Raw genomic sequence first — 27,559 nt, 5'->3', positions numbered from 1 at the left:
AGATATCCAGCCTATCTTTCCGGGAAGAGGCTGGGCATTCTGGCGAAGAGCCACAGTTATATCAGACAGAAGCAGAGACTTTGCTGAATTCAAGAGTTCCAGCCCGGCTCTCGTCCCAGCTAAAGGCAACCTCCGGAACAATGCAGAGCTTTCTTCCCACCTGCCTCTTGGCCACCTTCATAGCTACAGGTAAAGATTTTTCATGTTAAACAATTTTATTTGGTAATATATGGTAATCATATCCAATACTAAAAAAAATATTAATAAACACTTACTACCTTCCCCATACATTACACTGTCCCCATCTCCCCTCCTCCCAAATCTTGACTTCCGCCGGTGCCAATTACCTAAAATTCTAATATCAAAAGGTATTTTTAACTTTAAAAGAATCTTAATTTAAAAAGGAAATATATATATATCATTTTGCTGAGAAATAAACACATTTCTTATACTTTATAAAGTCCCACCCAGTTATTATAGTTCATCTTTTTTCTTCTCCTAAAAATCTAGGTGGTATTCTCGAAAATCGCCCAATGTCCTTTTACTTTCCATTCTTTTTCTATATATCTTCTGAATTTATCCCAATCCCTTTTAAATCCCTCTAAATCATAGTCTTTCAAGATTCTTGTAAATTTATCCAATTCACTCCATGACATGGCTTTTACAATCCAGTCGCATTTTTCTGGTATTTTATCTTGCTTCCATAACTACGCATATAATGTCCTAGCAGCTGATAGCAAATACCAATTTACAGTTCTATCTTCTTTTGGAAATTTCTCCATTTGTAATCCCAATAGGAAAGTCTCTGGAGTTCTCTTAAGTTCATATCCCAACGTTTTAGAGATTTCTTGTTGAATTATTTGCCAAAACTTTTTTGCTCTTTCACAAGTCCACCACATATGGTAGAAAGGGACGGTGGCTCAGTGGTAGAGCATCTGCTTGGGAAGCAGAAGGTCCCAGGTTCAATCCCTGGCATCTCCAAAAAAACGTTCAAGCAAATAGGTGTGAAAAACCTCAGCTTGAGAGAGCTGCCGCCAGTCTGAGAAGACAATACTGACTTTGATGGACCAAAGGTCTGATTCAGTGTAAGGCAGTTTCATATGTTCATGTTCAACCTTCATGCTTTTTGCATTTCCAACATCTATCTGGCATCTTATTGTTCATTTTTGCTAACTTTTTAGGAGTCATATACCACCTGTGCATCATTTTATAACTTTAATATTATAACATGTCGAAATTTTCATAGAGTTCTTCCACAAGTATTCCCATGTTTCCACCTGTATTTCTTTATTAACATTAATTGCCCATTTTATCATTTGAGATTTTACTACTTCATCTTCAGTAGACCATTTCAGTAATAGTTTATATAATTTTGAAATCAACTTTTCATTATCTCCAAGCAGAACATTTTCTAATTCAGTTTACAACTACAGGTAAAGATTTGTAAGGAGTTTGCAATGGGGGACTTTGGGAAGCAGTGGGGGGCCCGAGCTAGCGATGTTGCCCGTATCAACACGAACATGTGCGACTGTCAGCCATATCATATACAAAGGTTGGGATCAGTCTGTTGGGCACATGTTGAATGTCCGCGCCTCCCTGCCAGACTGGTTTGTGTCAGATTCCACCCAAACAGCACATGGGCAGAGACCCTGGTGATTCAAACTGATTGGCAGCCATTAGCTTCTCAATGGACTCTGCAGATCAAGGATGGCCAGCAGGGGTCGTTTTGTAGATTGATTGGCAGCCATTAGCTTGATCGGCAGCCATTAGCTTCTCTATAGATTCTGTAGATCACGGATGGCCAGCAGGGGTTGTTTTGTAGATTGATTGGCAGCCATTAGCTTGATTGGCAGCCATTAGCTTCTCTATGGACTCTGCAGATCAAGGATGGCCAGCAAGGGTCGTTTTGTAGAAAAATAGGTGATGGAGCTCATTAGCATAACTCACTCGCATATGCCAAAAGCAGCCCAATGCAAGAAAGGAGAGACCCAAGCGAGCAAGGCCTGCTTGGGCTGGCTAGAGATCCAGTCAGCCCAAGCAGGTCTAGCTCGTGTGGGGCTCTCCCGGGCCGCTCCCCCCCAGTCAAAAGGCCAGAAAGTCACTCACTGCCCAAAATCACACAAGAAGTGGAGAAAGGGTGGTGTGGGCATCATCAGGGGTTAATGAGGGGTGCTGGGGGCGTGGCAAAGCTCCTGGTGTCTGGCTGGCTGCCCGCTCTCCTAATCCAGAGATTGTTATGCAGCTGCACCTACTATTCAATGGACAAGGTAGGTAGGGAGGAGGAGGGGGAATCCTCAGAAAGGTTCGGGAGCTGTGATCCTGTGAGCTCCTGCTGAATCTGAGGCCTGATGCCCAGTTTGAGCCCATTTGCAAGGAGGGTGGGATAGAAATTGAACTAACTAACTAAATGCAATATGGCATCCATGGGCTCCATTATGCCCACTAGGGCTGCCAATTCTCAAGTGGAGTCAGGGGATTCCCCAGTTTGGAGGTCCTCCCACCACTTCAGGGTCATCAGAAAGCGGAGGTGGGGGAGGGAAATGTCTGCAGTGCACTCCATTATTCCCTATGGAGACCAGTTCCCATAGGGTATAATGGAGAATTGATCCATGGGGCTCTAGAGGGGGGGGGCTGTTTTTTGAGGTAGAGGCACCAAAGTTTCAGCATAGTATCTGGTGAGTCTTAAAATATTCCCTGAGGTTCAAGAGGATTGGACTGGGGGGTCCAATTCTTTGAGCCCCCAAAGAAGGTGCTCCTATTCTTCATAATTCCCAATAGAGGGAAGGCATTTAAAAATAGTGTGCTCCCTTTAACTATGATGGCCAGAACTCCCTTTGGAGTTCAATTGTGCTTACCACACCTTTGCTCCTGGCTCCACCTCCAATGTCCCCAGATATTTTTTGAGTTGTACTTGGCAATCTTTGGTTCTTACAAACACCTCTCCTGGTGAAGATCACCTTTCAGAGAGGGACTTGGGTTATGTTGAGCAGTGCAGGGTATGTTCAGTCCAACTGGACTCTAGAGAAGCTGTGATTTACCTTTTCAAAATGAAGAATCTCCCTTGATTCTTCTTGTGCTTCTCCCACACCTATAACTTGGATGTATCCTCTCTACTGCTAGAAGGCCTACCGTCAGTAAATGCTTCAAGCAGTGATGTTTTTGCTGTAAAATTTATAGCATGCAACAGCACAGGCGGGGCTGGTGGATTTCCCCAGTTCTCCCAACACTCCCTGTTCCAGTCTCTGCATTGTACACGGGGTTGGACTCGATAACCCTGGTTGGACACGATTACTCAGTGATGAGCCCCCTCTGAGCCAGTTTGGTGTAGTGGTTAAGCGTGCGGACTCTTATCTGGGAGAACCGGGTTTGATTCCCCACTCTTCCACTTGCAGCTGCTGAAACGGCCTTGGGTCAGCCATAGCTCTGAAAGAGTTGTCCTTGAAAGGGCAGCTGCTGTGAGAGCCCCTCTCAGCCCCACCCACCTCACAGGGTGTCTGTTGGGGGGAGAAGTTATAGGAGATTGTAAGTCGCTCTGAGACTCTGATTCAGAGAGAAGGGCAGGGAAAAACCTGCAGTCTTCTTCTTCTTCTGAAGCGCCCTGCCATTCATGCGTCCCATGAGTCTCCCCAGAAAGGGCTCCTGTCCCACATTCTCCATGCCTAGGCATTAATTGCACCTCGGGTGGTAACCTTGGACATGAGAACAGGTCCCTGAAAGATCAATCCGGTGATTGTTTCTACTTTCTCCAACTCTTAGGAGAGTCTCTTTCGTGTGAGCATTGTTTCTCCGTGGGCCCCACCTGTAAGGGACCTTTTGGGGAGTGTTCTTCTGATACAGACACATGTGGCATCATACAGCTAAGATCCTCGGGAGGTAAGTCCAGCAGCTGCCATCAGGGTCCGGTGAAGGCGAACCGAGATCCAAAATCACAGATTCCCAGGGCTTGTTTTGTAGCAGGAAACTTCTTTGCATATTGAGCTACACACCTCAATGGATCCAATCCTCCTGAAGCTTACAGTAGGCCCTGTAAGCTCTTGGAGGATTGGCTACATCGTGTGTGTGACCTAATATGCAAAAGAGTTCCTGCTACAAAAAAAAAGCCCTTCAGATTCTTATTCCAGGACTGGCTTACTCAGGAATGCTACCAAGGGATGCTCTAACACCTGCCAAGAAGCCGGAGCCTCTATGCAAGAGGTCCACCTGTCCTCAACTTTTTCAGTCTTGGCCCCAGCTTGGTGGAATGCTCTGCCAGAAGATATCAGGGCCCTGCAGGATCTTCTACAGTCTTGCAGGGCTTGTAGGGCAGAGATGTTCCACCAAGCCTTTGCATGAGGACAGCGATGGTTGCCATGCTGGCACCTTCTTTTCCCCGCCCCTTCTTGGGGGGATCCCTCCACCCCTGATGCGATGTAATGACGGAATAAGAACACTTTAAAGATACCATCAGGGTTTGTAATCTTTTTTTAATGTAACTGATTTTATATATATATATATACAGGGCTTTTTTGGGTAGAAAAGGCCCAGCAGGAACTCATTTGCATATTAGGCCACACCCCTGATGACACCATTGTTTTGCGCAGGGCTTTTAAAGGAAAAGGTCCAGCAGGAACTCATTTGCATATTAAGTCACACACCCCTCATGCTAAGCCAGCTGGAACTGCATTCCTGTGTGTTCCTGCTCAAAAAAGCCCTGTATCAGCACCAGCTGATCCATCAAGTTTAAATGATGATGATGATGTTGATGATGATGATGATGATGATGATTCTATGATTTGATTTCCTGAAGGTAGCCCAGCATCCTGAAGGGCACAGATTCTGCACAAAGAAGGCCCCAAATGCAAGTCTCAGAACCTCGACCTCAAGGCTTTTGGGTTGCAAGTCAATCTGGGCATGACAGACCAAAGATCTGACTCCAGATGAAACGGCTTTGTGTGGTCCTCTGATGCTCCCATGGGATGCTGGGGGTGTGGCTGGGGCAGGGGGAGGTCTCTATCCTAAGACTGGATCTCTTAATTCAAACACCAACCTTTCCCACACTACAGTGTTTGAGGAAGAGGCCATCGGGAAGGCTTGTCTCCATTCAAAATTATGCAACAACCCCATCCGTTATCTTGATTTTGGCATCATGCAGCAGATACTGGTCAAAACAACTTGCTGCGTGGGAGAGGAGTGTGAGGTCATTCCGCCATGTAAGTGCCTGCTGCTTCCCTTCTTTCCTCCTCCCACTCCCTCTTACCACTTCAAGCTTCTGAAAATTGAACCCAAGAATTTATACTGCACACCAGCTTTGCTCTATGCTCTGGTTCACAGAATCATAGAGTTGGAAGGGACCTCCAGGGTCATCTAGTCCAACCCCCTGAACAATGCAGGAAATTCACAAACACCTCTCCATAAAATTCACAGGATCTGCATTGCTGCAGATGGCCATCTGGTAACCGTGAATCCTTCCTTCTTTCTTTCTTTCTTTCTTTCTTTCTTTCTTTCTTTCTTTCTTTCTTTCTTTCTTTCTTTCTTTCTTTCTTTCTTTCTTTCTTTCTTTCTTTCTTTCTTTCTTTCTTTCTTTCTTTTTCTTTCTTTCTTTCTTTCTTTCTTTCTTCCTTCCTTCCTTCCTTCCTTCCTTCCTTCCTTCCTTCCTTCCTTCCTTCCTTCCTTCCTTCCTTCCTTTCTTTCTTTCTTTCTTCCTTCCTTCCTTCCTTCCTTCCTTCCTTCCTTCCTTCCTTCCTTCCTTCCTTCCTTCCTTCCTTCCTTCCTTCTTTCTTTCTTTCTTTCTTTCTTTCTTTCTTTCTTTCTTTCTTTCTTTCTTTCTTTCTTTCTTTTCTTTTGATGGAAAAAAAGAAAGGGACTGCTGATGTCAGTAAAAGTTGCAGCTATGTAGGGGAAAAAATCACTGTATGCCTCAAAAGACATTCTTGTACACATTATACTTTTCTAATAATAAAACTTTCATATTTAAATATCAATGCGTGTGATAACACTAAACGATGTACAGCAGATGCAGCCAATGCTTCCTCTAAGTTGTGGAGTCTTGTGAGCAGGGGTGGAATTCTAGCAGGAGCTCCTTGGCATATTAGGCCACCCCCCCTGATGTAGCCAATCCTGCAAGAGCTTACAAAAAAGAGCCTTGTAAGCACTTGGAGGATTGTCTACATCAGGAGTATGTGGCCTAATATGCAAAGGAGCTCCTGCTAGAATTCCACCCCTGCTTGTGAGCAAAAATTCTACTTTGTGAGCTACTGGCAGGGCTTTTTTTGAGCAGGAATCCACAGGAACGCGGTTTCGGCTGGCTTGGTATCAGGGGTGTGTGGCCTAATATGCAAATGAATTCCTGCAGTTGAATACTCAGATTCGGATATTTTTCGTATACCTGTGGAGCTTTTCTGGATTTTGCCACATGCAGATAGTGTGTATTGCATCTGTAGCACATTGTTTAGTGTTATCGCACACATTCCTATTTAAATAGAACCGTTTTATTCATAGAAAAGTATATCATGCACAAGAATTGTTTTTGAGGCACACGGGCTTCGATCACACACACAAAATAATGCACTTTCGTTCTACTTTCAGTGCACTTTCCAACTGGATTTTGCAAGTTCACACAGGAAAATCCAGTCGGAAGAGTGCATTGGAAATGGATTGAAAGTGCATTATTTAATGTGTCTGATCGCAGCCACAGTGATTTTTTCCCTGCATAGTGCAACCTTCACATCGTATTTTATCCTGTCTTTATAATTCCTTGTGCTGTCAATAAATGGGCAGGGGCTATGAGAGGATATGGTAGGAATGGAAAGGTTCAATCTCCAGCCTCTTCAGTTACATGGACCAGGTAGCAAATGTGTGAAAGTCCTCTGCTTAAGACCCTGGAGAGCTAATGTCAGTTTGAGTAGAATAAGCTGACCTGGATAGACCAAGGGCACATTGCACCAGGGATGCTCTAGGATTCGTGGTGAAACTCTATGGTACCATAGAGTTTTTACCGCAAATTCTAGAGCGTCGCGCTGGAGAGCCAAGGCCAGTTTGAGTAGACAAAATTGGTCCTGGTAGACCACGAGCTGGATTCGGTGAGGGGCAGTTTCTTGTGTCCATGTGCTTACACACTCGTGGTTTGATTGATCATGAGGTTGTAAAAAACTTGCCCCAGAGTTAGCAGTGAGAGAGGTCTGAAAATACAGATAGCGAAATTATTTGGTTTTGTGTTCACTTGATTGGGTTTCCAAAATTAAGTCCCCAGTACTGCCATTTATGTCTGCTGACGCCAGGTTGAGAAATTCCTGAAGATTTGGAGGCAAAGCTTGGAAGTTTCAGGGTAGGGGGAGAGACCTCAGCAGGATATAGTTCGATATGATCAGGGGTGGAATTCCAGCAGGAGCTCCTTTGCATATTAGGCTACATACCCCTGATGCAGCCAATCCTCCAAGAGCGTAGAAGATTCTTTTTTGTAAGCTCTTGGAGGATTGGCTACATCAGGGGTATGTGGCCTAATATGCAAAGGAGCCCCTGCTATAATTCCACCCCTGCATATGGTCCACCATCCAAAACAACCCTAGGGGTACTGACTTCTGTAATCTAGAGGTCAGGTGTAATTCCAGGAGATCTCCAGGCCCCACCTGGCAATTGACAATCCTAGAACCAAACTCACACTTTTCTCTTTCATGCAGTGCCACCCATCAATGCCATCCCCAATGGGAACAAGTGTCCAGCTTGCTATTCTATGAGAAAACGTGACTGCAAGGGCGTGGTTGTAGAATGCACGGGAGACAACACCTATTGTACCGAGCTCATGGTGGATAAAAGCTTTGGTAAATAAGCATATAGGCCTGTGCATGTAGATAGCAATGTTCCCTCTAAGCTGCAGAGTCTTGTGAGCAAAAATTATACTTTGTGAGGCACTGGCATTAAAGCTAATGTGAGCTAATGCATCAAATAATGTGCTCTGGGGTCCTCCTTCCTGAGTGAAGACCAAAAGGGAGTCTAAAAATCTGTGAGCTAGGTCATGCTAACTCGGCTCAGAGGGAACACTGGTAGATAGGCCATTACTTGAGTGTTTAAAGTAATATACCACCCAGGGTTGGGTGTACATCGAGCCCATCCCCTCATGCCTGTTGCTGCCCTTGCCTGGCTAGCAAATATCCACTGGCTTCAGTATTGTAGGGAAGAGGGGGTTAGGCAGCGTCTAGAGCCAGTCTGGTGTAGTGATTAAGTGCGTGGACTCTTATCTGGGAGAATCAGGTTTGATTCCTCACGCCTCCACCTGCAGCTGCTGGAATGGCCTTGGGTCAGCCATAGCTCTCGCAAGAGTTGTCCTTGAAAGGGCAGCTTCTCTGAAAGCTCTCTCAGCCCCACCCACCTCACCGGGTGTCTGTTGTGAGGGAAGAAGATAAAGGAGGCTGTAAGCCGCGCTGAGTCTCTGATTCAGAGAGAAGAGTGGGGTATAAATCTGCAGTTCTTCTTCATCTAGGCTTACTGTCTCCATCCAGGCCAACCTCAATGTGGAGTGCAAGCAGGGCTTTTTTTTGTAGCAGGAACTTCTTGGCATATTAGACCACTCCTCCCCAATGCAGCCAATCCTCCAAGAGCTCACAGTAGGCCCTGGACTAAGAGCTCTTGGAGGATTGGCTACATCAGGGGAGTGCAGCCTCATATGCAAAGGAGTTCCTGCTACAAAATAAGCCCTGGGTGCAAGCATGGCTGAGTGGTAGTTTTGCATGCTGAAGGTCACAGGTCCAATTGCCAGAGTCTTCAACGAAAGGGACCAGGGCAGCAGTTACGTGAAAGATCTCCCCTTGAGACCCTGGAGAGCCACTGCCCATCAGAGCAGACAATACTGATCTCGATGGACCATTGATATTAGGCCACACACCCCAGATGTAGCCAATTCTCCTGGAGCTTACAGGGCTCTTAGTTCAAGGCCTTCTGTAAGCTCCAGGAGGATTGGCTACATCAGGGGTGTGTGGCCTAATATGCAAAGGAGTTCCTGCTACAAAAAAAGCCCTGGAAAACTGTACAAGGTGTGGCAACCGCTCTTTTCAGCAGTAAGCACCAAATGCCTGTTTGAAAAGGGTGTCGCTTATCTAAGTAGCTATGCCACCACCTCTTCCCCTTAACTGGAACATTTCCAGCCCAGATCAATACTACCTCATGCCTCATTTGCTGGAAGGGGCCAGGGCAAATGTATCAATGGCTTCTAACGCTGTGAATGCTACTTTCTGCCATGGTTTATATCCACTCAGGATAAAACTGCTTTTCTGTATTTTGCCTCACCATTTAACATGATTCAATATATTACCATTCAAATCGATGCCTATTAGGCCACACACCCCTGATGTAGCCAATCCTCCAAGAGCTTACAGTAGGCCCTGTAATAAGAGCCCTGTAAGCTCCAAGAGGATTGGCTATATCAGGGGTGGAATTCTAGCAGGAGCTCCTTTGCATATTAGGTCAGTGGCCACACACCCCTGATGCAGCCGATCCTCCAAGAGCTTCCAGTAGGCCCTGTAATAAGAGCCCTGTAAGGTCCAGGAGGATTGGCTACATCTGGGGTGTGTGGCCTAATACGGAAAGGAATTCCTGCTACAAAAAAGCCCTGGTTAATTGGTTTGTGCCTGCTCTCGCCAGTCCTCCAGCAACGTTTCCATCACTTGTAGAAGGGCAGGGAATTGAACGGTCAGCTTGTCAATCGTTCCCAAGAATCTTGGCCAAGTTGCTGCCCCTTCCGCTTCCCTGCCAACCCCTTGCGTAGCCACAGGCCTCTCTCCATACTGAACCCATACTCTTGATGGAACAAACAACAACATATTTCTTGGCTTCTTTGGGGGCCAGGGCCGTAACTAGGCGGGGGGGATGGAGGCAGCGCCCCCTCCTAAATCTCCCAGACATAACCTCTCCTGGTCCCCCAGCCCCCCTCTCCTTTTATTCTGTTTCATTAATTATCGTCCCTGGCACCCCTCTAGGGGAAAAAAAAAGCCTTAGATATGGGCCTGTTCGAGGCTTGGAGGTTCTAAGCTGCTTCTGTTCTTCATTTTTCCTGTCTCCACCCTTCATATGCACTGTTGCAATAGCCATCTCCTCTCCCTTCACGAAACCCACAGAATGTCGTAATGCATTGAAGCCTCCTCTACATCCTAAATTCCCCTAGTTTTTTTTTTTAAAAATTAAATTTCCAATGGGTTTGAATCTATGCTTCCTGTCTCCGCGAGAGTCAGTCTGGTGTAGTGGTTAAGTGTGCGGACTCTTATCTGGGAGAATTGGGTTTGACACCCCACTCCTCCACTTGCACCTGCTTAAATGGCCTTGGGTCAGCCATGGCTCTCGTAGAGTTGTCTACTCCCAGAAGCTGCTGGGAGAGGGTTTCTGTTGTGGGGGAGGAAGGTAAAGGAGATTATAAACCTCTTTGAGATTCAGAGTAAAAGCAGGGTATAAATCCAATCTCCTCCTCCTCCATAGGCATTCACTTCCCCTCTCATATAACAATTGGGTAGGGTGGATTGGGAGTCAAAAGACACTTGCAATTCTAATTATGACTGCCATTTCTCTACAGGACATCTGAACATCAGCTTTGTCCTGAAAGGTTGTACCAACTATGATGTCTGCAACGATGAGTTTCTGGGTTCCTCAGATCTCATCACCTTGGAACGTTGTGTGGCATCTTCTGGAACTTCGATTGCCTTCCCAGGATCTGGGCCTCCTACTGCCTTTCTAGGATCACCTCCACTCTTCCTTCAAACCTTTTCTGGGCTCCTCCTACTCAAGATCTTTCTCTGATAAGCTCTGCTGTAGAGATATGTAACAGCTGCTTGAGTGATTCCTTCTTGCTGCTTCCCTTCCTTCAAATACAAAATACAAATTTTCCACAGGATGTGCAGTACTGATGCTACAATTTAAATGCACCCCCATCCTTTTGAGAGGGTGGGTGTTATGGTTTGGTTAAGATTTTTTTTCCTGCAAACCTGGCAGTTTCTCCAAATTTGCACAGACATCTCCCTAACCGGGGAGGGACGGTGGCTCAGTGGTAGAACATCTGCTTGGTAAGCAGAAGGTCCCAGGTTCAATACCTGGCATCGCCAACATAAAGGGTCCAGGCAAGTGGGCGTGAAAAACCTCAGCTTGAGACCCTGGAGAGCCGCTGTCAGTCTGAGTAGACAATATTGACTTTGATGGACCGAGGGTCTAATTCAGTATAAGGCAGCTTCATATGTTCATAACCTGTACAGGGCTCTATTGTGTGCATTTTTTTACATGCAGGCTGCGATAAGGTTTAAAATTGGGTACGTCTATAGAAGAACCATGCTCTTTGAGGAAGGAATTCGCAGCTGTGTGCCTCTTGCATTTCCATGGGTGATCCTACCTATGTCAGGAGAGAGCTGAAGAGAGAAAGGAGAGTGTTCGGTGGAGCTGGATCCAGGCACAAATGAGGAGGCGGGAGGTGCATTAAATCCTCCAAAGTGTGTTTTTTTAATCAGTATCCTGGGACCAGATTTAAAAGGGTACATTAATGAAGTAACTATGTTCTTTGAGGAAGGAATTCATAGCTGCTGGAGTGGCTTGGGGTCAGGCATTGCTCTTGTAGAGTTGTCCTTGAAAGGACAGCTTCTGTCAGAGCTCTTTCAGCCTGTTGTGGGGGAGGAAGTTATTGGTGGAGCTGGACTAGCCACACATTGGAGGGTGGGATTTGGCTTATTCCTCCAACTATTAAAATGGAATCAATCTTTTACTACCTGAATCAGTGCTTTCGGATTTAAAGATCTTACCCACCTCCCCTCCTTTATCATTAATGGCAGGTGTTTTAAGGAGTACTTTTCCCATAATGTACTGGGCAAAGAAAGTGGAGGAGTAAAGATGGAGATAAGTCTCTCCCATGTGTAACCCCGGTCTACTTGGTGGGGGAGCCCTGCTGAATCGGAGTGACTGGAATCCTGGAACTGCAACTGCAATGGGACTACTGATTTGAAATTGCTTCCCTGTGCGACCAAAGAATATGTTTATATAACTTTTCAAGATATCACATTTATATTGTAACATAAGACGTCACCATCGGTTTTAAAGCTTTCCTTGTAATCCAAATTCAATTTGAATAAAAGGCAATAGAAGTGCCCTATGTGAAAACATATCATCAGAATGAATCCCTGATGCTTGGAGGTTGTTCATGAGGCCTTTAAGTCCTTGGACACTTATGGCGCTAGCAGACCTGGGGGGGTTCCCATGCAGCCCAGGTGAGGAGCCTGAGTATTATATAGTGAGTTCAGCCAGCTTGAGGTAAGCAAGAATGTTTATTGAACAATAGCAGAATGGAACACAAACAGGTCACCCCACTTCTTATATACATTTGGGCTGAGTTAAACACGCCCCCTTATGTGGGCAGCAATCCACCCAATTGGTCTTTCCAGGATCCTGAGAGAACTGCCTCACGTTCCGATTGGCTGGTTCTAAAGAACAGCCAATCAGAATGCAGGCATCAGGGTCCAGGAGGGTGAGGAAGTATGTTTCAAGGTCAAGCAACAGACATAACAAACCAGCAGTCAAAACAACCAATACACAACACTGAGAAATATCATTGGAAAATCCATCAATCCATCCGGCTGTGGCTTTTCCTACTCAATGAAATTGCTGAGCAGTTGGGTTAGAATCCCAAACGGTGATTAACATGTGGAATTCAGCGTATTGATGGAACTCTCTGAGGCAGTGATGCTCTGTATTCTTGGTGCTTCGGGTGGGGGGGGCAACATTTGGCAGGCTTCTAGTGTCCTGGCCCCGCTGGTGGATCTCCTGATGGCACCTGGTTTTTGGACCACTGTGTGACACAGAGTGTTGGACTTGATGGGCCATTGGCCTGATCCAACATGGCTTCTCTCATGTTCTTACTCCTTCTATGGTCCTTTGCTTCCCACCAAGCAGGAAAGACATCTCTTCTGGCCTTATTTGAAAGGACATCCCCACTGGCCTTATTTTGCTTAAAATCTCCTGATCTGCATTTCAGTTTATAAGGTCCGGCATAACTTTGTGTGCAGTGCCATCTTTGTTCTCTTTCTGCTATGATGGAAAAGGAGCCATGCAGTGCATCAAACCTTAGCTCCCATCCCATTGGTGCCCCATAAATCTACCATCCTCTGGGTGGCTGGGATCTCACTGCCGTCACACCCACTGAGGAATAACTCTGCAGCCATATGGACTCCAGTTGAATGAAATCATGGAAACAGAGGCTCTCGCATATGTGGCCAGGGCTTTTTTTTGTAGCAGGAACTCCTTTGCATATTAGGCCACAGCTCCCTGATGTAGCCAATCCTCCAGAAGCTTACAGAGCTCTTAGTCCGGGGCTTACTGTAAGCTCCAGGTGGATAGGCTACATCAGGGAGGTGTGACCTAATATGCAAAGGAGTTCCCGCTACAAAAAAAGCCCTGTATGTGGCTATTCCATTTCCATATTTTCTCCAGCCATACAGTTCCGGGTTGTCCCATTGCAACATACCATCAGAGCAATTTCTTGTGCAAGACAGATGCTTGGAGAAGGAAAACAAAAGCTGCTTGCAATCTGTGTTTCAGGGAATTCCTTTCCATGTGGGACCCTGTGGAAAAACAATATCCATGTTTCTGGTGCTTGATAGAAGAGTAGGCCGTTCCCTCGATAAGTTGAAAATCTATATTTAGGTGATGCTAAAATCTTCTACTTAATTCCACATTTGATTTTTTTGCATTCCCCGCATAACTGATTACTTCTCGGAGTGAAACCTGATTTTCAGCCTCAAAGATTTTTATTTTTATTTTAAAGACGACAGAAATAAAGAAGAAAAAGGGGAAAAAAAGACTTTTTGTAGCAAGAACACATTTGCATATTAGGCCACACCCCCTGATGTAACCAAGCCTCCAAAAGCTTACAGTAGGCCCTGTAAGAAGAGCCCTGTAACCTTTTGGAGGATTGGCTACATCAAGGGTGTGTGGCCTAATATGCAAAGGAGTTCCTGCTACAAAAATCCCCTGAAAATAGTAAATAAGAAATAGCAATATATATGTATATACATAGACATCCCCCCTTCTACAGTTACAATTTCAAAGCAGCTCACACATAACACTAACAATGCTTTCAATTATTATAGGTCAAGTCTAGTCTTCTAACCCATTGATTTCTCTTAAACACAATTTAAACAGCATTATTTCCTTGATTCTATTGTTATCATAATTTTCTCTTGCTATTACTATCAATCTCCTAATTCATTGTATCTTAATTATTTAAATTCAAACCAATTTCCTAAGAAATAGGAGCATCTATAAAATACATTCTTTTATGCAAACATACAACATTTCCATATGAATTTATTTATTATTCCTGTACCTTTATATCCCACTTCTCCTGAAATAGCTCGGGGCGGCTTCCAACAATATCAAAATCGATATTAAAATTACGCATCAATAAAATCATATACTCTACTATAAAACATGTGTCGTATTCAGCAGACTGCAGTCAACGATAATGGCAATGGCCATGTGGCATATTGATCTCAAAATATTCTTCTAGAGTTATGTTTCGTAATTTCTTTCAGAAAAAATAGATTCGTTTTGCATTTCTTCCTCCCCTTACTTAAAAGAAGCATAACAATTTTTCCCATTTTGGAGTGAAACCTGATTTTCAAAAGATCTAGGAATATTTTCCCCTTCATCCCGCAATTGCAAAGGGGACATTTTGACCGATTTCCCACTAGCCTTGCGTCCCTCTCACTCTCCTCTTCTCAGTGGGGCTTCTATAGGATTTCGTACAAGCTGCCCAGAGGCTGCAACTTGCTCTGCCTCTTTCACACGGCAAACAAGATCCTCTAAAAACCAGTTTCTGTTTGCCCTGCAAAAAAGGCGAAGCTAGTTTCAGCCCCCGGGGCAGATAGTGTGAAATCCAACGGAAGCCCCACAAAGAAGAGAAATTGGTCATAGAACGGTTTTCTTTAAAAGAAACCAAAACCTGTCAAAATCTATTACTGGACTGGCAAAAATACCCATTCCTCCAACACACAGTCTTAAGCAAGACGCTGTAAAAACCATGTGCTGGATAAACTTAGGGCGTTTTCGCACTGACTTTACTCGGGAGCGACGTCCCTCTTCACCGCGCAGCGTCTGCGCGGATTTCGTACTAATTGCTCCGCAGAACCCGGAAGAGCCGCAAAGTCCTGCGGCTTTTGCGTCGCAAATGTAAACTGGTTTTTGGCCAGTTTACATTTGCTACGCAAAAGCCGCGGGACTTTGCGGCTCTTCCGGGTTCTGCGGAGCAATTAGTGCGAAATCCGCGCAGACGCTGCGCGGTGAAGAGGGACGTCGCTCCCGAGTAAGGTCAGTGCGAAAACGCTCTTAGAGTCCAGTGGCACCTTTAAGACCAACACAATTGTATTCAAAGTATGAGCTTTTGTGTGCATGCACATCTCTTCAGATAACCTTGAATAAAACTTTGTTGGTCTTCAAGGTGCCACTGGACTCTAACTTTACTCTACTGCTACACACCAACATGGCAACCCACCTGGATCTAACAATGTGTTGATTGTGACAACCATATGCTTTTTTTAGCAACACCACTTTATGGATTAGTCCATACATCTGGCTCCTTTCACAAACCTGCAGCAACAGCACAGCCTTGTGGACTTGCTAATGCAACTGTTCGTGGACTGCAGAGGAATTTGCATTGAAAAAGGCAGTGCTGTGCCCTCCTTCCCCTTATTGCACCGAGAGACCTGCTATTGCTCTTGCCTTTGCGATTTGTGATGAACTTTAGTTTGTGAGCCTGTTCGTGCCCATCCCTCATCGTATCTGAACAAGGCTTGGGTAAGTTTCTCTAACGAGACAGGCACATCATTGTCCTGGACAGCGGATGAGTTCTCATCACTGGATCTAGAGAGCAAAAGGTGCCCCAAGTTATGACATATCTGGTCAGTTCTGCAGCAGATGTAAAGAAGTCATTTTTATTCCTTCCCTGCCCTTGTTCTGCACTTTGTACCAGTGCAAGAAAACCAGTTTGGTGTAGTGGTTAAGTGCGTGGACTCTTATCTGGGAGAACCAGGTTTGATTCCCCACTCCTCCACTTGCAGCTGCTGGAATGGCCTTGGGTCAGCCGTAGCTCTCCAGAGCTGTCCTGAAAAGGACAAATATATAAATCCAACATCTTCTTCTTCTAAAAGCGATGCATACCCTGCAACAGACAGTGGCTGCATGCTCTTTCTTCTGGTGGCTAATAGACAAGGGGAGGGTTTGTGGTTCACTGAGCTGCCCTTTCAAGGACAACTGTTCTCACAGAAGCTGCCCTTTCAAGGACAACTCTTGCGAGAGCTATGGCTGACCCAAGGCCATCCCAGCAGCTATGAATTCCTTCCTCAAAGAACATAGTTATTCCATTCATGCACCCTTTTAAATCTGGCCCCAGCATACCGATTAAAAAATACGCACTATGGAGCCATGAACAGGTTTGGGAGGGATCTGTGTTAATTCGAAGGAACTGCCAGGTTTGCAGAAAAACCATAATCGAACCATAGCTCCCATAAAAACGGGGGAGAGATTTAAATGGTAAGATTACTGCTACACATCCTGTGGTGGAAAGTAAAAAAAATACATTCTGCGTTTGAGGGAAGGCCAGCGGCAAGAAGAGGTTGCTTAAGCAACATCTGCATACGTCTGCCTTGGAGGAAATCAGAGAAGGATCTTGAGCAGAAGGAGCCCAGAAAAAGTTTGGAGAAAGCGTAGAGTTGATCCTGGATTGCCTCTAGGAAGCCCAGATCCCGGAATGGCATTAGGAAGCCCAGGAGAAATTACACACTGATCAATAGTGAAGAAATCTGAAGAGGTACCCACACGAACATCTTTGAGGACATTGCGGTTGGTGCAACCCTTCAGGACAAAGGGCGTAGTCCTATTACCTGCAGAGAGATGGAAATCATAATTAGAATTGCAAGTGTCCTTTGACATCCTCCCCGTTCAATTCATATATATATATATATATATATATATATATATATATATATATATATATATATATATATATATATATATATAGGAGAGTAAGTGAATGGCTATGGAGACAAGAAGCATATATATGGAGACAAGAAGCATATATATATAGGAGAGTAAGTGAATGGCTATGGAGACAAGAAGCATATATATGGAGACAAGAAGCATATATATATAGGAGAGTAAGTGAATGGCTATGGAGACAAGAAGCATATATATGGAGACAAGAAGCATATATATGGAGACAAGAAGCATATATATATAGGAGAGTAAGTGAATGGCTATGGAGACAAGAAGCATATATATGGAGACAAGAAGCATATATATATATAGGAGAGTAAGTGAATGGCTATGGAGACAAGAAGCATAGATTCAGACCCACTGGAAACCGAAGAGCTAGGAAAAGATAGGATGTAAGAGAGAATGATCTTTATAGGACAATCTTTATGGGCCACACAATATGTGTGAAAAAGCCACATGTGGCTCCCAAGCCACAGTTTGGCCACCCCTGTGTTAGCCCGTGAAGTCCAGATGAAGACCCTGGGTGTTTTTTATTTCCAGAAACAGGATACAGGATGACCTTGAGAGGCTGGAAGACTGGGCTAAAATCAATAAAATGAATTTTAACAGGGGTAAATGTAAAGTTCTGCATTTAGGTAGGAAAAAATCCAATGCATGGTTATAAGATGGGGGAGACTTGTCCTAGCAGTAGTATGTGCGAAAAGGATCCAAGGGTCTTAGTGGATCATATGCTGAACATAAGTCAACGGTGTGATGTGGTGGCTAAAAAGGCAAATGCAATTTTGGGCTGTATCAACAGAAGTATAGTGTCCAGATCACATGAAGTGATGGTATCGCTTTACTCTGCTCTGGTAAGACCTCACCTGGAGTATTGTGTTCAGTTTTGGGCACAACATTTTAAGAAGGACATAGACAAGCTGGAATAGGTCCAGAGGAGGGCGATGAAGATGGTGAGGGGTCTGGAGACCAAGTCCTATGAGGAAAGGTTGAAGGAGCTGGGGATGTTTAGCCTGGAGAGGAGGCGGCTGGGAGGTGATACAATCACCATCTTCAAGTACTTGAAGGGCTGTCATCTAGAGGAGGGTGTGGAATTGTTTTCTGTGGCCCCAGAAGGTAGGACCAGAACCAATGGGTTGAAATTAAATCAAGAGTTTCCGGCTCAACATTAGGAAGAACTTCCTGACAGTTAGAGTGATTCTTCAGTGGAACAGGCTTCCTCGGGAGGTGGTAGGCTCTCCTTCCTTGGAAGTTTTTAAACAGAAGCTAGATGGCCATCTGATAGCAATGAAGATCCTGTGAATTTAGGGGGAGGTGTTTGTAATGACCCTGGAGGTCCCTTCCAACTCTATGATTCTGTGATTCTCCATTTCAATTCTTAGAAAATCTTCAACAGTGGTGCCAGCTTCAGTATTGTATTCTAACCAATGTAAGGCTTGAGTCCATAGGAGTGTTTAGTGATTATGGAAAGGATGATAAGAAGGTATTTGTATTTTGTAGCCGACATTATTCTTCCTTTGGCATCCAAATACAATTCTGAAGCTTGTCACGACTGTGGAAGATTTTCTAACAACTGAAATGGAGAAATTAAAAAAAAAAAAAACATCCGGGGTCTTCATCTGGACTTCATGAGCTAACACAGGGGTGGCCCAACTGTGGCTCATGGGCTAACAGAACTTCAGTGTGGAATGAATGTTTATTAATTAATGAAAAGATATTATATCTCAAAGAAGATATTATAGCATTGGAAAAAGTCCAGAAAGGGGCAACTTGAATGATTAAAGGGTTGGAACACTTTCCCTATGAAGAAAGATTAAAACGCTTGGGAGTCTTTAGCTTGAAGAAACGTCGACTGAGGGGTGACATGATAGAAGTTTACAAGATTATGCATGAGATAGAGGAGGTAGAGAAAGAAGTCCTTTTCTCCCTTTCTCACAATACGGGAACTCGTGGACATTCAATGAAATTGCTGAGCAATCGGGTTAGAACTGATAAAAGGATTTCTTCACCCAAAGGGTGATTAACACATGGAATTCATTGCCACAGGAGGTGGCAGCGGCTACAAGAATAGACAGCATCAAGAGGGAATTGGATAAGCATATGGAGCAGAGGTCCATCAGTGGCTGTTAGCCACAGTTTATCGTTGGAACTCTCTGTCTGGGGCAGTGATGCTCTGTATTCTTGGCGCTTGGGGGGGGGCAACAGTGGGAGGGCTTCTAGTGTCCTGGTCCCACCGGTGGACCTCCTGATGGGACTTCTTCTTTTTTTTTGCCACTGTAGGACACAGAGTGTTGGACTGGATGAGCCATTGGCCTGATTCAACACGGCTTCTCTTATGTTCTTATTTTCTAATTGTTGCCCAGTGTTGGTTACAATTATTGTTTTATTTGCATGCTGCTTAAGACAGGAGAGGAACCAGTGAAGGAGGACTCGCTCAAGCTTGCTTCTGAATTAGCAGGGGACTGGACAAAGAGGAGATAAACCACATCAAGACCAGCTTCAAGATAAGTATTGTCTACTCTCATGGTCAATGGCTCTCCAGGGTCTCAGGTAGAGATCTTTCACATAACCTCCAGCTTGGTCCTTCTCACGGGAGATTCTGGTGATTGAACTTTGGACCTTCGCCATGCAAAACTAGCACTAAGCCATGCTTCCACCCCACATTGAGTTTGGCTGGGGTGGAGATAGAGGGCCGGGATGCTGCCTAACCCCCTCTTCCCAACCTCACTGAAGCTGGTGGATTCCTACTAGACAAGCATGGGCAGCAATAGCCATGAGGGGATGGGCTAGATGTACACCCAACCAGGGGTAGTATATTACTTTGAAAACAAATCTACATGTGCAAATCTATGCTTATTCACCAGAGCTTGCAGTCGCTGTGCAATCAACACAATAGATGTTGTCTCCCATGCATTCTATAACCTCATCCTTGCACTTATGACTGTTCGACCAATAGCAAGCTGGACACTTCTTCCCATTGAGGTTGGTGTTGTCGCGTGGCACTGCGTGAAAGAGAAAAGCATGAGTTTGGACCTGTACACTGGCTTCTCATGGAGCACTGGATTAGATTTAAGGTGCTGATTCTGACCTTTAAGGCCCTTAGTGGTCAGAAACCCACACACCTTTGGGACTGCCTCTCTCTGTATGCCTCAAGAAGTGCATTACTCTTGGGTAATAACAACCTTCTGGTGGCCCCGAGTCCAAGAGAGGGCCTCAACCAGACCAGAGCCTTCTCAGCCCTGGCACCAGCCTGGGGTAACTACCTGGTGGAGAATATCTGTGCCCAGTGCAGCCTGTTATCTTTCTGCAGGGCATGCAAGGCAGTGATGTTCCACCAGGCATTTGGTTGATGGCAGTGATGGCACAGTCTGGCACTCTCATACGCCCCTAGGGTTGCCAAGTCCCTCCGCTGCTGTGGTAGGGGACTCTTCTCTCATGTGCACATAGCATGCATGGCACAATGACATCACCTGGAAGTGATGTCATCACACAGAGTACATTGCACCAGGGATACTCTAGGATTCACAATAAAACACTTTGCATTGAAAATCCTAGAGTGTCCCCAGCATGACGCTCTAGGATTTGTGGTAAAAACTCTATGGTTCCATAGAGTTTCACCATGAATCCTAGAGTGACCCCAGAGCAATATGCCCTTGGTCTATCCAGGTCAGCTTGGTCTACTCAGACTGGCACTGGCTCTAAAGGTCTTAGGCAGAGGTCATTCACATCATCTGCTACCTGGTCTTTTTAACAGGAGATATTATGGACTGAACGTGCATGCCTCGCATATCCTTGCATGGCCCCTGCCCATTTACAGACAAAGGCAGCCACTTCCTTCTTTTCTATCAAATATGAAGTATCCACGGTTACCGGGAGGTGGAACTTAATCCAAGCCACACCCACTTGTGGCTGAATCCAAGCCACACCCACTTCTTCTGCACAACCTCAGGGGCTATGACTGGGGACTTCATCTGACTGCCTGTCTTCTAGCCTCCCAGCTGTCATGCAGGAGGGGATGTCAGTTATATCCCTGTCCTGGTGAACAGCAGGAGCCAAGAAACCTCAGGATTGGCAGGACTGGCATAACCACCCACCAACTGAACTCAGGGACTCTGAACTGGAAGGTCCAGATTAAATTCTGACACTTTCAGGCTCTTTATTCCCAGGGGAGTATTGACAACTACCAACTCAGGAACTATGTGCATGGCACAGGTAGAGGTTCTAGTTAAAGATCCCTCTCTTGTTATTTCACCGATAAAGTCTTTTATCTCTGTGAGCTCTATGAACAGGGCTAGAACATACAGCAAAGGTGGTGAGTAGGGATGGGCATGAACAAGGAAATGGTGGTTTGTTTGATTGCACATACCACAAATTCACACGATCTTTTCATTTTCCTGAACTAGTTCATGGTGGGGTCTTTTTTTGGGGGGGGGAGGTTGTTTGGTTCAGGAGGTGGTAGACCAGACCCCTCATGAGTCAGAGATGCTAACCCCACAGGGAGTCTTCAACAAGCTCTCCCCTCCACTTGCCCTCCAAGTTTGGCAACAATTGGATTTGGGATGTCCGAGTTATAGCTCCCCAAAGCAGGAAAGCTCACTTCTAGCTTCAAGTTTGGCCCCTGAAACCTCAACAAGGAACACCTTCCCAGCTGGGAGAGGTGTTTTAAAAAAATTTCCCCACTGTGTATGGGGGAAAAGGAATCCCTCAAAGCCCCCCCCCCCCAAATCAGACACACAGCAACAATTATTCTTCTGTTCTCACAACAACTCTCCTCTCTTTTTGCTGCAAAGTGAAAGCAGCTGAGTAAGGGTATGGTATTGTACCGTAGAGCAGAATGGGAGCTCCATGGTTGGCTCCCAGATCTGCCAATCAAGCTATGGACAACTGCCTTAGATGTTTTGAGGGCTCTCCACAAATCCACCTCCAGCGTTGCCTAGGAATTGACTGAATCAGTGCCAGGCTGCCGAGAGAATGAAGTACAAAAACAAACCATCCAAACCTGCATGGGGAAAAGGTGGTGTTTTGTGGTCTGGGAATGACTTAACCAAATGAAGAGGAGAACCCCTAACTGGCCTGGTTCATGCTTGAACTGTAGTGCCCAGGGCTTTTTTTGTAGCAGGAACTCCTTTGCGTAATAGGCCACACACCCCTGATGTATCCAATCCTCCAAGAGCTTACAGGGGCCTTAGTACAGGGCTTACTGTAAACTCCAGGAGGATTGGCTACAGCTGAGGTGTGTGGCCTAATATGCAAAGGAGTTCCTGCTACAAAAAAAAAACCCATGGTAGTGCCCATCCCTAGTGGTGCAGACTTGCATTTAATTTCCAGGGCCTTGAAGCACTAGGAGGGAGTGTGAGGAGCAGTGCTGGCACTGGGGAGCCGGCACAAGACTGACGCCCCAGGCCAGATGCCCCCTGCTGCCCCTCACTTCCTTGGGGCTTCTGGCCTCAGCATGCATGCATGTGTGCCCGCCATCGCTCTGACCCTCACATCTGTGCTTGGAAGCACAGATGTGAGGGATGCAGCAAAGTGAGCGAACAGCGTGCATGTGCGCTGCTGCTGAGCTTGCTATTCCCCTTGCTGAGGAAGTGAGGGTGGGCAGGAGCATCAAAATTGGTACCCTCCCCCACAGCCACACTCCAGGCAGCTGCCTCATGCTGCCTAATGGACGTGCTGACTCTGGTTAGGAGGAAAGGGTGGGTACAGCAGTGACTTACAGGGTGGAACGACTTTCTCACACTCCTTTCCCACGCAGCAGGTTGTTCTGGTCCAGAATTGTCTTCCAATGCGATACGCGATAGAAAGGAGGGGTTTGTTGCAATCTCTAGAATGGAAGCAAGCCTTCTCAGTGACATCATGACCGAAGTCTGTAGTGAGGAAAAGAAGGGGGTTTAAATAAAACAGATGGACATTGGATGAACAGCCCAGCAGCCTATGGGAGTAGGGTTGCCAAGTCCCCTTTACTCTCCACTAGGGGACCTATTGTACCATAGAGTTTCCCTCCCAAATGGCTAGAGCGTCAGGGAAACCCATAGAATTTTCCTAGAAACACCTAGAGCAGCCGCCATGCACCGGCGCGATGACGTCACTTCCGGGTGACATCAGCATGCAGATGACATCATGGAAGGTTCCCCCCACCGGCCCAATGTGGGCTGGTGGGTTGGGAACCTTCCGGGCAGGGGAATCCCCACCTGGACCAGGGGCTTGGCAGCCCTATATGGGAGCATCAGAGGACCACACAAAGCTGTTTTGTCTCAAGTCAGACATTTGGCCCATCAGATTTATCTGCTACTCAAAATCCTTGAGGGCAAGGTCCTGGGACTTGCATTGGGGTCCTTTTACATACAGAATCTAGGCTCCTTCACACTGCAGTGTTTGCTTCATGAAATGACATCTTGCTATACCTCGCATGTGGGAATGTCCACAGAATTTCTCTTCAGAATGATTTATTGTTAAAAGTTTTGCTTAGGTTCTTCAGGGGTGTCTAATTCATTTGTTATGAGGGCTGGATCTGACATAAATTAGACCTTGTCATGCCAGGCCATGGTGGGCCGGGCCGTATGTGTACCTATTTAAGATTAGGTAGCAGAGATATAAAATCTATAAAGGACACAGACAAACACAATTAAATATTTTTTTTTAAAAAAACAACCCTTAAAATAAAACATGCTTAAAACACTAGCATTCGTTGGTCTTAAAGGTGCTTTCTTTGTATTTTTCCCATGGGATCCAGGGAACAGGGCAAAGGAAGCTGTGGCTCTTTTCTTCCTTTCCCAGGGCATTGGGGGGAGGAGCCTCAGCCAATAGAAGGAAGAGAGACTTGGCACAGTAGCTCTGCTGTGTGATTGAGAGAGCCTGGGAAAACAAGCTCTGCCTTCCCCTTCCCTTCCTCCCCAAGGGAGGAGCCTCAGCCAATGGAAAAAAATAGAGGTTTTGCTCCGTAGCTCCTGTGGAATTGAGCAAGCCTTGTAAAGCAAGCTGTTATGCAGAAGGAGCGAGAGAAAGAGAGAGAGAAGGAAGCAGATGACAGCCAGTTGCTTGGGGGCCTGATAGGAGCCCTCCGGGGGCCTGATTTGGCCACCAGGCCACATGTTTGACACGTCTGTTTTATACCATTTATATAGCCTTCCATTTAGCACAGCACTATACCAAAGAAGGTGGCCCCATGAACAAGGCTGATCCCAACCATGGGCAGCCAGATATTCCACTGAGTTTTGGGCTTCCTGCTGCCACCAATTAGGGTTGCCAAGTCCAATTCAAGAAATATCTGGGAACTTTGGGGGTGGAGCCAGTAGATGTTGGGGGTGAAGCCAGTAGATGTTGGGGGTGAAGCCAGGAACAAGGGTGTAACAAGCATAATTGAACTCCAAAGGGAGTTCCAGCCATCACATTTAAAGGGATCGTGCACCTTTTAAATGCCTTCCCTCCACTGGAAATAAGGATAGGGTAACCTTCTTTTGGAGCTCATAGAACTGGACCCCCATATCCAATCCATTTGAAACTTGGGGGGTATTTTGGGGAGAGGCACTGGATGCTATACTGCAAAGCTGGTGCCTCTACCTCAAAAAAAACAGCCTTTCCAGAGCCCCAGATACTCATGGATCAATTCTCCATTATTTCTTATGGGAAACAAGTCTCCATAGGGAACAATAGAGTTCCCAGCAGACATTTCCCTCCCCTCCCCCCGCTTTCTGATGACCCTAAAGTGGGAGGAGGGCCTCTAAACCGGGGGATCCCCTGCCCCCACCTGGGGATTGGCAACCCTACCACCAATTGTTAGAGCATTGCTGGGTAAAATTTATGATTGAACCAACCCTTTTCCTGGAATAGGAACCTGGAATTTCTGATCATGGCTGACCTTCACCGGACAATGCTGGAAGCTTCTGGACTTACCCTTTCTCATCTGTGTGATGCCGCATATGTCTTTATCAGGAGGACAGTCCTCCAAATGTCCTTCACAGGTATGGCCAAAGCTCCAACAACTCTCGCACGATAAAGACTTCCCTAAGACCAGAGGAAAGAAGAAGTGGCAAACGAACTCATCCATTCTTGACATATACTCATTTCAAAGGTTACAGCCAGACTGACCAAACCAAGCCCTCATTAAGACCTGAAGCTGCCTTATAATGAATTAGACCATTGGTCCATCAAGGACAGTATTGTCTATTCACAGTGATCTTTATATATTTGTAGGGGCTTAGGGAGGAGAGAGAGAGTTTGTTCTGCTAGCTCCTTGGGGTTTTTCCCTCATTGAACTTTTTGCATAATTCCCCGTTTAAATCACCCTTTACATTGCTAGAGGGTTAAGCTCTCTGCAGAGGCCGTTGGCTATAGTCTCACCTTTTTGCTCTTTCTACTTTTAGTTTTGCTTTTTAAACTCCTATTAGTGTGTTTTTTACCCACTCTAAGCAATTTGGTTCTCTATACAGAAGGAAGGAAGGTGTGTGGCATCAATCTATTTACCTATAATTCGCTGTACTTTTATCTAGCTTCCTGACTATAAGATCTGGTTCATTTTAAAAGTTTTAACGATAGTGACTGTTACACAATTAACTCCAGTATTATACAGCTTTCAATTATCAGACTGCCTAAATAGATCTCTCTTTCCCGTGGCTGGATCAATTTTCATTAAAAATTATAGTGCTCTTATAAAAAAAAGTATTAAGCTACACCAGAGCTGGTGGGGGGGGGGGGGAAGAGAATCATAATATTGTACAATAGAGTCTACTCCCATTGAAATCTACTGCTACAGATCATAATCTAATGTTAATTCAGAAGTGCATCCCTGTCCTGTGCAAGACCACCATTTTTTTTTTTTGAGAAGCACCCATAAATAAGGTTGCCAAGTCCAATTCAAGAAATATCTGGGGACTTTGGGGGTGGAGCCAGGAGATTTTGGGGGTGGAGACAGCAGCAAGCGTGTGACAAGCATAATTGAACTCCAAGGGAGTTCTAGCCATCACATTTAAAGGGACCGCACAATGCCTTCTTTCCTTAGGAAATAATGAAGGATGGGGCACCTTCATTTGGGGCTCATAGAATTGGACCCCCTGGTCCAATCTTTTTGAAACTTGGGGGGGTATTTTGGGGAGAGGTGCTGGATGTGATACTGAAAATTTGGTGCCTCTATCTCAAAAAACAGCCTCCCCCAGAGCCCCAGATACCCATGGATCAATTCTCCACTATTTCCTACGGAAATAAGTCTCCATAGGGAATAGTAGACTTCCCGGTAGACACTTCCCTCCTCTCCCCCTGCTTTCAGATGACCCTGAAATGGGGGGAGGGCCTCCAAATTGGGGGATCCCCTGCTCCCACCTGGGGATTAGCAACCCTACCCATAAATCAGTTAAATTGCAGAAAACTGGGGGGTGGGGGTGGGGAGAAGAAGTTTGGATCCCACTGGTCCCCAAAGTCAGATCTCATGATCCTCACCTGTAGCTATGAAGGCAGCCAAGAGGCAGATGGTAAGAAAGCCCGACATCATTGAAAATATTGCCATTTGCTGAGATGAGACCTCTGGAGTGCAGCAACCACGACTGTGGCTGTTCTCCAGAAGAAAGTACGGAACCACTTCCCAGAAATGAAGAGAGACACCCGCAAAGTCTGTTCTTCTTATACAGTTGTGGTTGTCATGCATGAGAAAACACAGGCCCTGTAAAGACAAGGGGGAATGGGAATGATTTCTTCCTTCCCAGCCTGACCCCTAATAGACCTCATCAATCCTAAGGGTGTGGTTCCACCATAACATAGAGAGGAATGCAGCATTTTTGTTTTGTTTTGAGCATAATTTTAACCAAATTTGGACAAACTGCAAGTGAACTATCAAAACAAGGATCCATCTGAAACAGCAGTGTTGTAGATATTGCGTTGACCGCATGCTTTATGGCTTTTTCCTGCATGCTGATTCCAATATCTGAATAAATCACCGGAAAAACTGTGCATTCTTTGATGCCACGGGCAACCAAACCCGTGCAACCAAACCACGGGCAACCAAACCAAATTCTTTCCCTAGAAAAAGTGAGATATGGGCATCCTGTTTGCTCTTTGGATGCCAGTTGGGTGCACCCAAGTGTGATGGGAAGGAAAAAAATCCCATCTTCTTTTCTCCCTGTTCAGCACGGGCCAATCAGATTTGAAAGGCTGGATAGACTGCTGAAGTGATGGGGGGGAATGGAGGAGTTTAACTGTCAACAACCAATGAACAAAAAAGATAGTTGGGTTTCAAAGGGAGAAGGGATAGGAGATGTGGTAGAGCATGCCTACTCTGGCTGGCAGCCCATATTCTGCTGTGCCCACCTAGGGGTTCCCAGCTCCCTGGAGTTATCTTTCTCTCTAAGATAGCCCACTACCACCATCTGATCATGGGTGGGATTTCCTTCTGGGAGGATCAGGACTCCCAGGTTCCTTCCAAGGTCAGTGGTCTTGCCTCAATGTCTCCTAGGCTTGCCAATCCCCAGGTCCCAGCGGGAGTTCTTCTGCTTTCCCAGGCTCCTTCCCTCCCCCAGTCAGCTGGCCGGCGGGGAAGGGGGGGGGAAGCCCCGCCCCCAGAGGACCATGTGCCTTTCTACCTCCGGAG

At 45.7% G+C, this 27,559-nt stretch overlaps 2 protein-coding genes across 2 annotated transcripts; one reads left to right on the top strand and one right to left on the bottom strand.

Moving 5' to 3' along the window:
- Window positions 1-16: 16 nt before the first annotated feature.
- LOC132586074 (phospholipase A2 inhibitor NAI-like) lies at window positions 17-10,852 on the top strand. Its single transcript, XM_060258017.1, has 5 exons — window positions 17-189; window positions 3,757-3,873; window positions 5,043-5,189; window positions 7,656-7,796; window positions 10,535-10,852. The coding sequence occupies exons 1-5, from the start codon at window positions 141-143 to the stop codon at window positions 10,756-10,758; spliced, it is 678 nt and encodes a 225-aa protein (XP_060114000.1). The 5' UTR covers window positions 17-140; the 3' UTR covers window positions 10,759-10,852.
- Window positions 10,853-15,701: 4,849 nt separating this feature from the next.
- On the bottom strand, window positions 15,702-26,464 carry LOC132585851 (phospholipase A2 inhibitor gamma subunit B-like). Its single transcript, XM_060257726.1, has 6 exons — window positions 26,416-26,464; window positions 24,877-24,987; window positions 22,701-22,850; window positions 19,845-19,985; window positions 16,775-16,874; window positions 15,702-15,855 (listed from the first exon to the last, which is right to left on the bottom strand). Exons 1-6 carry the CDS (start codon window positions 26,462-26,464, stop codon window positions 15,702-15,704), a joined length of 705 nt encoding a protein of 234 aa, XP_060113709.1.
- Between the last annotated feature and the right edge of the window lie 1,095 nt (window positions 26,465-27,559).

This window comes from Heteronotia binoei, chromosome 17 (genome assembly GCF_032191835.1).
Source record: "Heteronotia binoei isolate CCM8104 ecotype False Entrance Well chromosome 17, APGP_CSIRO_Hbin_v1, whole genome shotgun sequence".
Lineage (NCBI taxonomy): Eukaryota > Metazoa > Chordata > Lepidosauria > Squamata > Gekkonidae > Heteronotia > Heteronotia binoei.
Note: the sequence above shows the minus strand (reverse complement) of the source record. Positions and strands in the feature narration are given on the sequence as shown.